Source organism: Mytilus californianus, unplaced genomic scaffold (genome assembly GCF_021869535.1).
Source record: "Mytilus californianus isolate M0D057914Y unplaced genomic scaffold, xbMytCali1.0.p SCAF_13, whole genome shotgun sequence".
Lineage (NCBI taxonomy): Eukaryota > Metazoa > Mollusca > Bivalvia > Mytilida > Mytilidae > Mytilus > Mytilus californianus.
Window position 1 is genome coordinate 41348700 of NW_026262615.1, and position 14378 is coordinate 41363077.

Genomic DNA, 14378 nt, shown 5'->3' on the forward strand with positions numbered 1-14378 from the left:
TGAAGATTTATACAATTGTTGATTGTTGGTTGCTTAACGTTAACTGAAGATTTATAAATTGTTGATTGTTGGTTGCTTAACGTCGTGTGGCAAATATTTCATGTATGTTCAGGACGAGAACAAATTATCAATAAATACAATAGGATGTTCCTGAAAAATACCAGCATATATCCGATCTGATTTTAAAAGTTTGGTTTTAGAGTGTACTAGTCTACTACAAAACTGTCCAAGGTTAGGAGAGATTTAATCACTTACTCACATGTAAAATCCCTCCACACTCTTCATGTGCCTGTCCAAGATCAGGAGCCTTTCATTCAGTGGCTGGCGTTGGTCATTTGCCACCATGTTTCCTTTTGTTTTTACTCGTTTAAATTTTTTGGTCTGATTTTGAAATAGATACAATCCAGAATGTTGTTGATATGTACAGTTAAATAAAAACAACTGTACATTTTGAACAGACCAAACAGATCTAAATTACCTGCAAGTGAATTGTCTGAACAGTACTGAATTTACCACAGTGGATAAGTCTAACAATTGACTGAAAGACTGAAAATGACTTAATAGTTCTTTATGTTTTATATAACAACAAAATATATCACCCTGTTACTGTATTCAAGAGCTTGCCTGTTCATTTTGTAGAACACTATAGCACCAACTGGTAATAACTTTAAAGTTATTTTTCTGAAAGTTTTGCGAACACCTTCATCGCTTTAGAATCCTCATATCTCAGAAAACAACTAATTGTAATATTTGTCATCGCCATAATCTTTTCCTCTTTGAAACATGGATGAAATAACCTTATCCGGATTATCATTTAATCAAATAAATTATCTGAAAAAGACGGCTATTACTAGAAATGCAACATAACCTTATCCGGTTCACAAGCCTCTAACACGAATGTCTTTGTAGAGGTCTTATGGAGTCTTGATCTACCTGTTGTCTATTCTTTTTCTCTCATATTTTAACGATAATGGTTTCTGTTTCTCTTATTCATATGTTGTTTGATTATTCACTTTGTGTCTTCCAATATTTAGTTCACTTCTTTTTTTATTATAGATCATATTAGAGAAAGGATTGGAAACGTTGATTGTAAACTGGAAGTAGAGTGTGAAAGGTGCGATTCTATAGGTAAATAGCAATAATAAGAAAACAATTGATACTTTTGCTGTAAGTGGGGTATTTTGTATTTCCATGGAAGAACCGTTTATCTTTTAAAATTGAGAAGGGAAACGGGGAATGTATCAAAGAGACAACAACCCGACCAAAGAGCAGAAAACAGCCCAAGGCCACCAATGGGTCTTAACAATAGCAAACGAAAACGAATGTTTGGGTTGAGAAATAGAAGGATTAAGCACATTTGTTCTAGAGATTATTTGAGAAATAATTCATGCAAGCCACAGAATTATTGGACATTGTAAGATTTATCGTACAGGCGTAAAATAGAAGAGCAACACACATGACATACACGGCACACTAACCTTCGCTTCAATTTTTTACCGAATTAGTATCAAAATATTTCATGCAAGCCATACATTTGTTTTCATTTCCGAATGGCCTCGATAAAATTTGAATATAACTTCCCAGGCCATGTGAAAACTTCCAACAAATATATGACTTTCATGCATTATTTCCTATATATAGCACTTACCTAACTGCATCTAAAACGGACAGATTAAATGGCAGTAACATAATTTTACTATTAAATCGTATTCAACTTTTTCAAAATAATGCTTTTTTATTTTATAAATGAGTTGGCTTACCCCTTATGAAAGAACTTTTTGATATATGCATATAAGTAACCAGGAAATTGACTCTTCATGACAAGAAAACAATAAGTAAATCTCTTTCAACCATTACTTTTTTCAAAAAATTGTTAGTCAAATTCTAATACAACTGACCTTGATGCATTAAATTCTTTTAGACTGGGAAATATTCCTTTATGTCTTTTTATTATGTACTTTGCTATTCTACGTGATATTCAAATGCATAAAGATTACAGTGTTCTCTGTTCATACCAGTTGATTTTGAAATATGTTTATTTTTCAATGTTTTTATTCAAAAACAATGCCTGTAAACTTCAATGAATAAAAATCGTATTAAAACAGCCTTAATGTAACATCTTCAGGACTAACATTGGTTTGAGTGGCTAGCTCAAACGTGTATAGAAGAGACATTTTGGCCAGCTTGATCCTCATTCTAAAATTCAACTACAATGTATTACATGTAAAAAATACCGAACTCCGAGCTAAATTTAAAAAGGAAGAAGTACATAAAACAAAATCAAACGCCCGACTATATCGACCAACGGAACAAATAAAAAATATGTTTTATTCCTGACTGGGTCAGGCATTTTCTGAAAAAAATGGTGAGAAAAAACAAGTTTTAAAGCTAGCGAAACCTCCCACTTGTATGCACATTGTTTCTAGTTCCGTTATATTGAAAACAAATACATTTTTTAGTCAGCCGTCATTCACTTTACACATCAAAACTAAGCAAACACCTCTGCATATCAATGCTAACTCTTACCTTTCCTATAATTGCACGACAGAACCATATATTATAGACCGAAATAAGACAGTAGATAAAACCATAAGAAAAATAGTAAACTAGAAGACTTGAAATGCATACGCTTTTAATTTCATTTCTTGATAGATAAATGTCAATGGTTTCAGGAAACGTATCACTCAAATGGATTGAAATTCTACTTTGGAACAAATTTGGGGGAATTTGTGACACACCCTCCCCCTTTTTGAAATATTTTGTATCAATTAAACGCAGATTGTTGCCATGGTTCACAGAAAAGAGATCATATTTCAGCATTTTATCCATTGGAATCAAATCTTCGGAAGATGCATATGCGCATACATGACACAAACAGTAAGCTGAATTGTTAAAAAGCAATGGAAGTAGGGTGCGTGTCAATCTTAAGTTTTTTTCTTAACTGTGTATAACTACAATAAGGTGTCGTTTGACGTTTTCGGACATGTTGACTTTTTTGTAAGTCTTGTCATGTTGATAATTATTGCTATTATAAGTTTTTTTCTATCTATTATTATAGTTAAAAGGCAAAAATGAATAAAACATGGTAAAATATATCATTTAAGGAAGGGCAATAACTCCAAGAATTAGTCGTCTGACAGTTTTGATGTAAACATTTGAACATTTCTGCTCCTGTCAGATTTTTCTGTTTACAGAGGATAATACACAAAACTGAAATTTTACCCCTATGATCTATTTTTAATAAGCCTTGTAGGCCAGGTTGGTTGGAAAGCATGTAATTTTTTTAACTATATACCTCATTGGACGACGACTACGGACGACGAAAAGCTCACTTGACCCTTAACGCCAGTAGAGCTAAAAAATAAATAGTGGCGTTCAGGCAACCCCGCCAAATTTTTGCGCCTGTCCCAAGTCAGGAGCCTCTGGCCTTTGTTAGTCTTGTATGTTTTTTAATTTTACTTCATTTATATGTTTTGAAGTTTAGTGTGACGTCCATTTTCATTGAACTAGTACACATTTTTGTTGAGGGGCCAGCTGAAGCCTGCCTCCGTGTGCGGGATTTTCTCGCTGTGTTGAAGACCCATTGGTGGCCTTCGGCAGTTTTCTGCTCTTTGGTCGGGTTGTTGTCTCTTTGACACATTCCCCATTTCCATTCTCAATTTTACGTAGTGCTGTGCAAAGAAAAAATTGAAGTTTTTCATGTTTTTATTTTTTTCATTTTAAAATTCGTATATGGAAATATTACATTATACTGGAACACACTCGCGACATCGCGGATCCGTGACTGAATTAAAGTACCTACGCCTTATTTTAGCCTGAATGTTTAGTATTCGTATTGTCATCTGATAAAGTCATGATGAATATAAGGTGCAGAGTTTTCTCTGCTTTCAAAATCTTTCTGTTTGAACCCGTCCTGGTTTTCTTACTATACAACCGGAAACTACATGTGATATATACTATTGGTATCGGTATCAGATTCGACCTGCAACTTGCTAATTATGTGGAAAACAAAGGGGCCTGGAATGGTGTTATTTTTTAATCAACACCATTGTCCTATTTTAGTTATATATAAAGTTGAATTCTTTGATTCGTCGTTTTGCGTCAAGCCGGCTAACAAATTGTGCCTCGTTATTTTAGTAGCATAGATTCTAGGCATAGCACAAGCTCTTGTCGTCCTTAACTGTTTACATAGAATATTTTTGAAATCTTCCCTGAAGTCAGTCATCGAAATAAAAATGTTGTTTTCAATGATATCATTCGTTAAAAACTACTTGCCTTCCAAATTGCTAGAATTCTTTGAAATTGATTACATACTGTTGTTTACTTGTGTTTTTTTCGGGGTTGGGGGGTGGGAGGAGGATAGTATAGTCTTTTAGTAGTGCGTTACATGTAAAACAAACATTGTACCAGCTTTGATATATGTTAAATTAACTCCTTACTTTTTTTAGAGCTTGATATTCTTTAAAGGAACCTGTATTATATATAAGAGTGCATGTTGACTCTAGATATCTTAAAGTTTATGTGTCACAGGGTTGCTGGCTCACCAAAGTATATGCCACATCGCCTTGCAAGGGATGACAAGGCTATAGAAATTTTGTTATTCCTGGACTTCTCCCGTCTGACAGTAAACCCTTGCTACAGTGAGGTTTCCGTTTGCTTGTGTGGGATGTATAAATACACAGCCACGTCAGATCGAAACGTGGACGTAAAATCGTATGCCTCGTGGTGCAGGATCTTCCCAAAGATCACCCCTGTTTTTGGCGCGGTTTTTTTGTTGCTTGATCTCTAGTTTTCAAAGTTGTTTATATTTGGACTAATGTTTGTCTTTTAGTAATTTGTTGTTGTTTTTTTTGGCTGAGGCGTCGTCAGTGTGTCTTTGACAGATGAGTTTTAATGTCCTTTAGGTATCTTTGGCCTCTATTTTGAAAAACATTTTGAAAGAGGAGATGGATGTAGTGTTCGTATGTGGACGGTTGAATTGCAAAATATGTCGACCGCTTTCCAACACACCTTGGCAGTCATTCGAAATATTTTCCATCTTTCATCCTTGGTGTCCAACTTTGCAGAACCCACCATTTGTTTTAAGTGTAAATAGTACTTCGTCCGGAATAATGCGTATGCAATAAATTATTGCCACTGGATGTTTAGCAAGTATCAATGAATCAATCATAGTCGACTTACCAATTGTATTAATTTTAATTTGTTTTTTGTTCTTAAGAGATGCGGTAGGTAACAGGGAAATTTGAACTTTTAAATGAAAGACAAAATAAGACTTTTGCCAATGGATGTAAATCTATCAAACAATTCCTATTTTTGAAGAAAAAGCTCAGTTTAATTAAACAATTATTCGATTTTTTATTAGAGCATAATATGGAATAGTAATGTGAAGTGTAGAAAAATCAAAACATTTGATTTTACCGCAAGATTGAAAATATATGATATTACTGCAAAATAGTGAAGACTGTGATTGAAGATTTGAAGCAGATCATTAGAATATTTAAGAATCCACATGTGATTGACACCGCTGTTTATATATACTTCATCACAATATTTCTGAAGGTAATATTTTACTGTAGAAAGGCTGGTGATGAGAATATCTTGACGTTTTTAATAAGGACTTTTGTACACGCTAAGTTTTTCTGTATAACGATGGGAGATTTTCATCGTCGTTTATGATGTTAATCATAAGGAGAGAACGGTGGATTTGTGATTTTATAAAATCTCCTCTTTCGGGAATGATGTAGGGGTTTATCATGTTTATGCCGTATTCCCAGTTTTGCTTTTAATTTCAGGTTTTTGGTAAGCCATTTTGATTAATGATTTCTGTATATAAAATTAATATTGTTACATGCTTTGTCTGCTGACACAACAACAGATTTGTAATGGAAAGAGGATAAAACATCGACAAACCCGTGTTCTAATCATACGCCATAAATTAAGGCGACAGTAGTTTATCGATGTTCATATCTTGCAAATATGTGAGAAAGAGACAAATCAAGGTAATAAACAAAAAATGAGTGAATCTGAACTCCAAAATAATCGAGACTAGGTGCATCGACAAGGTAAGCGTCTTCTGCTTTGCATTTACCCCCGCCATGCAAATTCACACTCCTTCAAACTATCACAATCGGGAAGAGGTCACAATCGGTAACATTACAGATCAGACGACAAATCAGATTCAGCTAAAAGCTTATTTTAAATTTCTTGAAAAATATACCAAATGTATGATTTATTTTCCAGCCACGATTCCGGTCTATCACTTGGTTGATTTTAGGAAAGGATTAAGTGAAAAGAAGCTATTACTTTGTGGATCACTTGCCGACGAGGCATGGTTACTGCTTTTACTAAATCAGATGACAAAACTCGGAGATCCAAACTGGATTTTTAAGTGGAATAAACAAATTGATAATAAATTTACAAAAGTAACCCGCAGTATTTGTCCTTGAGTCAATAAATCTGCAAAAATGTCCGGCAATAGCAGATTACGTAAACGATATTGTCAATTACAATATAGCTAAATTATATCCGTTAAAGATTATTTCTGGAGAAAGCCCACGATTATTTGGTCATCTACCAGATTTTATTGATGCAACAAGTATGGACCAGAAAGAGTTAGCACATCAAATCTTTCATGCAGCATCTGAACGTAAGTTTGCATCTACTAAAACCTTACATGGCATCTTTCAATGAAAAGTCTTTTCGCATAGTACTGAGAAAATCAGGTAATAGGGTCCAATTATAAACAGTGCATAATGGTATAATCAAGGTGTTGTTGGAAAAATCTATTTTTGAACATACTGAGCAGTGGTTTTCTCCGATGTCACAATAGTTTAGCTATCGTGTAAAACAGATTGTTTGTAAGTGCCATTGAAATACAGTTCTGCAGACTTCAATCTGTCAATATACCAACTTTAACGAAATATTAACAAATTATGTCTGGTTTATGCCAATTGATTTAAACAAGATAGTAATATTATCTTAATCAGTGATCTGTCTATACAAGAAATTTGTATAAAAAAAAAATAAGAAAAACAGATATGATGAAAGTCTTCGACCTGATATCTAAAAGGCATACTTAACTCTGCTGTACGAGTAATAGATGTGAAATTATAAACGTGTGATTTTTTTGGGTTTTTTAGTTAATTATAAAAAAAGTCAAATTGATTTTACGTCGATGGCATACAGCGTGCTCAGCTAAACCGTCTTTCAGCCTATCTTGTAGAAAAATACACTTTAACTTAGTAAACTCTTCAAGAAAAGAAAGTGGAATAATTATTAAAATATATTGTGTTTCGAATTTTTGCACTCAGTGGTTAAATCCACTTGATTGTCATAGGTAAGGTTGTTCCCACAAAATACGTCAACATATAATAATTTCAATTCCGAAAAACTTTGATTTTAAACGTTTTAATCATAGGAACATGTAAGTCTATTTATCAGTAAAATGCGAAAAAGCGAATTCAAAATTTTTATCTGAATACAATAAAAAAAAAAAAAAGCTTTTGTCAAAATTTCATAAAACTTCATAATTTTTCACAAAGTAATCTATTTCTAAAAACACTTTTACCACAGACGTAATGTGATTGTGTGACGCCGCGGAAGACGACGCCGACGAGAACGGAATAAAGGAGCTATATATCTTGCTTTCGCGTCATTAATGTCGTTGATTCGTAAAATGCAGTTTCTGTGTAAATACTTGTTTGGTGATGCTTGTGCTTTATATTATTTCATAGCATCTTTTAGTCGATTGTTCACAATAATTTGCAAATTCGCCATATTACTAAATTTTCTGTTTTATCCTGGCTATACTACATATATCAATAACTGGCAAATAATTAAAACTAAAACCACACAGTTTTATTTAATAACAAAGATTAAACATTTAATTCTACAAAGGTCTCATAATTTCAGATAGTTTTGGACCAATTTGTCCCCAAAGTGTACATTATACCATGTCGTTCTTTGTTGTCCAGGAAAAAGTCCAACATCTCTATAATAAAGGCTTCTATGTTATTAATGTTAGTATCATTATTGGTCTTCTCGTAGGTAGATAATTCCTAACCATAAAGCAAGCAATTTTTATCTACGGTTAACGTTTTATAGAAAAGATGTAGTCGATATTGCATTTGATCACGACGAAAAGTAGTGTTGAGTTTTGTTGATTGTTGAAAAAAATTTTCATGCTTAGGCTGGAACTATGTAGAAACCGACGCGGATTTTGTTTTAACAATACATCTCATAACATTGACACTCGAAACAAAACGGTTAGAAGGCTAAATCAATGACAAAGTTGAAATGCATTGAAAAGCAAAAATTCTAAAAAAAAATGGCCAATACTGGAATAGCTATATAGGCATGGATGTAGAAAAACTTAGTTTTAATTTTCATTTCAGATTTCAATTTTAGCATGGAACAAACAGTATTCCAAACTAAAGGACGAAAAACACAGGTTTGTATATTTTATAAAGAAATAAGATAAGAGATTTGAGTAACAACTAAGAACTATAACGTTCTCCACGACTATTGCGTTATACTCTGATTACACAGTGGTTTTTATATGAGCTATCACTAGTAAACAAATTTAAGTCTTGAACTGTCTATTTGGTGTTAAGATCATCAGACAAATCTAAAACTAAAAACGTTAAGTCTTGCTACGAGTTTAATTAATATCAAAATTTTATATGGTTGTTTATTCGGTACTGTTCAGACATTTTGCTTGCAGTCAAATTAGTACTGATCAGCACCATTTCAGACAATTCAGTATGTTGCTGTTCTGTACAGGTAATTCACAGCAACCAAACATTGTGAACAAAGACTGGACAGCTCCTAATTAACTGCAAGCAAATTGTCTGAACAGTTCTGACATGTCTAAATTCACCACTGTAAAGTCTGTATTTTAAGAGTTTGTCAGATCAAAATGACCGTTTCAATTCATATTTGGTTCACTAGTGTATATTAAGGTCACTTCTGACTTTTGACTTTGTTAACAGGTGATTCTAATTGAATTATATGTCATAAATCAGTATCGTGTGGAATTTATTACAAAAAAATGTACCTTACAATATAAAATATGACGCCAATCTACAAGTGTTTTTTAATAATCTTCATAAGCTACTGTTGATAATACATACAACATTTTAGAGCATTTAATGAATAAAGGACATAGACTGAAGACCTAAAATGTATTATGAAATATAACGTTTCGATTTGTTTACTTTTTTCGGGTTTCTCGGACTTTTCCCTGGATCAGAAAATACTGGGAATTCACCTTGAACTCTGAAAATCAATAATTAGCTGATTGCATTCTATAGCTATCGGCAACAACGGACTAATTACTAAAGGTGTTGATTGTATTGTTTAATAAAAAGGTGTGGTTAAATCATGTAAATGGCGTCACATGTCACCTGAAGGATTTATTTACAACTTTAATAGAAATAATTGTTTTGAAATGGGTACTTCACACAGGCACTTGCTTCTATCCATGGGAAGGTCGACTATCCATATATAATAGAAGAAGGTGGCTAACGAAATTTTTTTAATGTCACGACCGAGTTGAATATAGTGAGAAGGTAGTAAGATTACGATGAAGAGGAACACTGAGGGGGATATAAAATATGTTTAGTGTTAAAGAAAAATACTCAATGAAGCGATTCATATAAGGTAGGAGTTTTTTCATTAAGTTAATGATACAAAAAGCGTCCGAAGCGGAGACGGTCGTGACATTCTTTAGCCACCTTCTTCTGTTATATATTGATAGTCGACCTTCCCATGGATAGAAACAAGTGCCTGTGGTACTTCACACTCGTTTTAGCGACGCACGTGTATGAAGCATATTTTTCCATCTCGACTTTTTCTTTAAACGATGGTCCGGAAAGGAACACTGTTGTTATGAAGAAATATATTCAAAAGAAAGAAAACTCTCTGCCTTATACTTTATCCTTTAACTTTGAAAGACATAATTGTTTTAAAGTGGGTACTTTACAATCGTTTTAGCGACATGTTTGAATCATAGTTTTACGTCTCGACTTTTTCTTTTAACGATGGTTCCGAAAAAAACGGTTGTTATGAAGAAATATATACAAAGGAAAGAAAATTCTATGACTTTAGTCTTTATCCTTCAAATAGACGGGAAGTATCCGATAAACTTATTGAAGATAAATCCCGTGTTCCCAGAAGTACAAAATGTTGATTTCATTATTTATATTGCAATTTTAAAGTAGCTTTTAAAAAGTAAATGTTTGTTATTATTGAGTGATTATTTATTACAATGTTGAAAAAAAATAGATATGTAGAATTATAAAAGACAACAATGCAGCAAACTGATTTCTTTTTGTTAGAAAGAAGGAAAGTTTTAAACAAGAAATATGTTTATGTTAGTTATAGCGAAACAAATAAATAGTGGCGAAAAATATATTGTTTCGGCGAGAGAGGTGGCAAAAAAAAAATTGACCCAGGGGAATCCCTGATCCGGGTCTATGTTTAAGCACAATTGAAATATTTTTAAGTAGCGTACATATATCATTGAACTTGTGGTAATATCGCTGCCTAGGTATTGGGCAACAACAACAATAGGAATTGAATTAACAATCGAGCACAGTTATGGGCTCACTAGAAGTACTGCAAAACTGTTATCCTTCAGGAATAATCATTTTAAATAAGTACGCTTAAGACTAAATTATAACAAAAAAAAAACCCCAAAAAAACCCCGCAATATTGGCGAAGTATAAAACAGTTTTTTAGACACAGTTTTAAACAGTTCTGCTATATAACAGTTTTGGACAGATATACCCTTTATCCTGTTTTTTCAGTTGTTCACTAAAACAGTTTTGCATAGATCTAGAACGGTTTTGGGCAATTTTAGAATTGATCATGAGAGTTCATCTCTAGAACAGATACCGACAGTTATATTTTAAAAACAGTTTTAAGCAGCTCTGTTTACATGATACATTTGTATAATTATCTATATAATTCATTTTATCAAATTTATCAATTTGATTTATCTATTTGCTTATCTATCATAATATACGACTGCATTATTTAAGATATACTCGGGTATCAAAACACTTCTCGTATAATTGTTAAGTGTATTCAATATATTTTACATGTAATTAACAACTCTTTGACCTAATAATATGTAATTATCTTTATAAAAAGAACATGTTGCTTGTACTTTTGAATATAATTACGGAAATATCAGAAGTTTATTTCTTCACTGCAAATCAAAGTAACAAACAAAAATTGATAGAATTGTATTTACTTGAAAATGAGCGAGACCAGGTGCGTCGACAGGGTAAGCGTATTGTGTTATACATGCATCACCCGCCATGCGAATTCACAATCAGTCAAAATGTCGCATCTGAAATAGGACACAATTACAGATAAGACCACTTTACTTGTATCTACAGATATATAAAGAGGGTTGATTTAACGTGCAGAGAGCGAGATATTCACCCTACAAAAGGCAAAGGACGTTGTTGTGTATTTATGTATACCGTACACCACTACGTACGCCTAACTGTATTAAGAATTTTACTGGCAGGTAGAAGAGGTCAGGACATGACCATACTTTAATTTTAACCAGTAAAGCTTTTTGGGTTCAAATCTGGATAAGAACAGAAAACAATGTAGAATTCATGTTCCTACAATGGGGAGAGAGAAAACGACGATAATCTTTCCAAAAGTAGGAAAAATATAATGTCGCTGATACAAAACAAAAACTAAAATAGGTACAAAATACAGATATATACATTTCTTTTTACAGATACAACAGAAGCACTCTAGAAATTGGAATCAAGAGAAGATTTAAGTTCCGCCTCTTTTTCAAAACATTATTGAATGAAGAACAAACACTTTTTTTCTGCTACAAGAACGTTCTTCTAATTGTTCTATTAAATATCTGTAGTGTTTGTGTGTTCGTATAAAGTCTGTTTCTCTTTGTTACCAATGCATAACCGCTCGTAAAATAAACGTGTTAGAGGCTAATAAAGTGTATTGTCTTGTCTAGCTATATCCCGATTAGATTCTGTCTTGTATTAGACTAGCATTTATATTGAATAAGTCATTCGTACCCACATGCAAAATTATAATAATAAAATGGTACCAAGGTAATACCCTAATACCCTATTTCTTGATTTTCTTAGGAGCATTTAACAACTCAGTCCACCAAAAGCCTGTAGTTGCGTGTTTCTCATCTATGGTAAAATACTTTAAAATAGAATCAGAAATAACAATGCTGGGTTTATCCCAAGCCTTTAAACCTGCAATATAATATAAATTATTAACAACTAGTAAAAATTTAATTCCAACGGAAGACATATGGAAATATATCACAGACATCCAATCGCTTTTGATGAAACTTGCTATTTATCAGCTAAACCATATATAAGGTACAACTTATAGGCGTCACTCTTCCAATCCCCTTGTAATTGAATGAGATCAGAAGATACACCACATTGGAATGCACAAGTTGCACCTCCTCTTCTGAAACAATAAGATGAGTATCCTGTTGGATCTAATCCAATTTTGTCAATAATGTTTTTTTTTTAAGTTTGCAGCATATTGTAAGACACTGGCTTAATTTTGTTTACCAGATTATATAAGGAAAGCTTGGGAAGAAGCTGAAACTGGAAATATTTTACACATGGCCTTAAAGGCACACTTTATGCACATAACGGAGAAGATACAGTCTTAACAGTTGGTATTTCTAAATATCTTACCCAAAACTGTATAGTCTTAGACCAATGAAATTGAACTAATGAACAATCTTTAAAAACTGAAATATCTTCTCTATGTAAACATTTAGAGCTATCATCTACTGGCTTAACTAAATTGGATTTCCTATATATAAAAAAACAGAAAGAAAAATGGACCAATATGTGTAACTATTATCATCATCAAAATCGAATTCCTCCTTTATTTTTTGATAAAATACTTGGTGTGATTGGAAGAATTGCACGAACTGTGTGGGGATTGCATCGTTTTAATCCCTTCCTAAATAATCAAAAATTAAATGACTCAAAATGAATAAAATGCAGATCAAAAACTAAAAGTAACACCTTAACTCCATTCAGATAATTTCTGATTTAGTCTACACTTTTAAATGATTTACTTATAAAACGGCGAAAACAAGCAAACTGTAAAAATCACATACATCTAAAAAACCAAGTATGTAATAAATCGTGACTTACACCACTACGCAATATTTTCACGATAATGCAATAAAAGTCTGTCAAATTTCGTGGATGCTACACAGCACATCTTCAAATTTATTCATATTAAATTGAATTTAAACATGGAGTGCTGATGTGTATATGATGTACTGCAAAATTGTCTTGTAATTTCATCAACTTCTGTAAAGTGGTTTAGTCGTAAGGTTTTCTCAAGAATTTGATTAATATCGATAAATGTAGTTGTTTTTCGAACGTTATATCAAGAAAGGGTCAACGTCAAATGATTTTGTGAACGTGAGGAATCAAGATGCATAATTATCAACCTACTTTAACTTCAATTTATTGAACTATATTTAGTTATCTGTTAAGTTTTGTAGACATTTGTTTTTTTTCATTTTATCATTTTTCCGGTTTGCGTTTGTTTTGTCTGTCTTTTCGCGGCTTATGAGTTAATAAATTTTCTGGGATATTCAGCCTCTTTTTTTACAGATGTCTTCAAATTGTGTAATCGATGACCATTAAATGAAATCCTTTTTAATTAATTGAGAAATTATAGAAATTAATATAGAATACTGGCATGCTACAATACAAGTCATGAGTAGAGTTGATTAAACGTTTATGACCTCCAGCCTTAAAGGGAAACATTTGTTTATTTATTTGATATCTAGGACAAACGCTTCATGATCCCCGACGAGAAGAACATTATCTGCGTTTCTTTGATATTATTCTTGGTTAGTCAAATTGAGAATTCGAATACAATAAAGGAAAGTGTTTCTTCATGGCTTCTTTTAAGTCATTAACCGATATCTGAAATCACTGGATATGGCGCTTGGTATCTGAAACAAAAGGATGGATTCAAAATACAATTGCCAAAATAAAAAGTATCCAAATACATTAAGCTAAGTTGACTTCCACAAAATTGGATTATCTGTTTATAACTGGTAGGAGGTGCTTGCTTAGTATATTAAGATAAAACAGATATTTTATTTCAGTACTTACTCAAGATATTTTTCAAATGAACACATAACCAACGTATCGAAATATATACGTATATTTGAAAACATGCGTAACTCGAATCAAATGATTTTCATAAGTCAAGTTTTGACATTGCGTTTTATTTTGTTTAATCTTAACCAAAGGTTATATAAGGTTAAAACTATGAATAAATCTATCTGATAGAAAATAAGAAAGAAGTCCTTGTGCATGGAA

General features: G+C 32.5%; 1 protein-coding gene across 3 annotated transcripts in view; it reads left to right on the top strand.

Annotated features, from left to right (window-relative positions):
• LOC127723680 (uncharacterized) overlaps positions 1-11986 on the top strand; it is a 37460-nt gene extending 25474 nt beyond the window's left edge. For 2 of the 3 annotated variants that reach the window (XM_052230417.1, XM_052230418.1), the window contains 4 exons: positions 1057-1128; positions 6241-6646; positions 8394-8449; positions 11762-11986. In XM_052230417.1, coding sequence (XP_052086377.1) covers positions 1057-1128; positions 6241-6446 — 278 coding nt within the window. In that variant the 3' untranslated portion in view covers positions 6447-6646; positions 8394-8449; positions 11762-11986. The remainder of the gene's footprint in view (positions 1-1056; positions 1129-6240; positions 6647-8393; positions 8450-11761) is intronic. The other variant, XM_052230419.1, reaches the window with a different exon arrangement.
• Positions 11987-14378: the final 2392 nt, after the last annotated feature.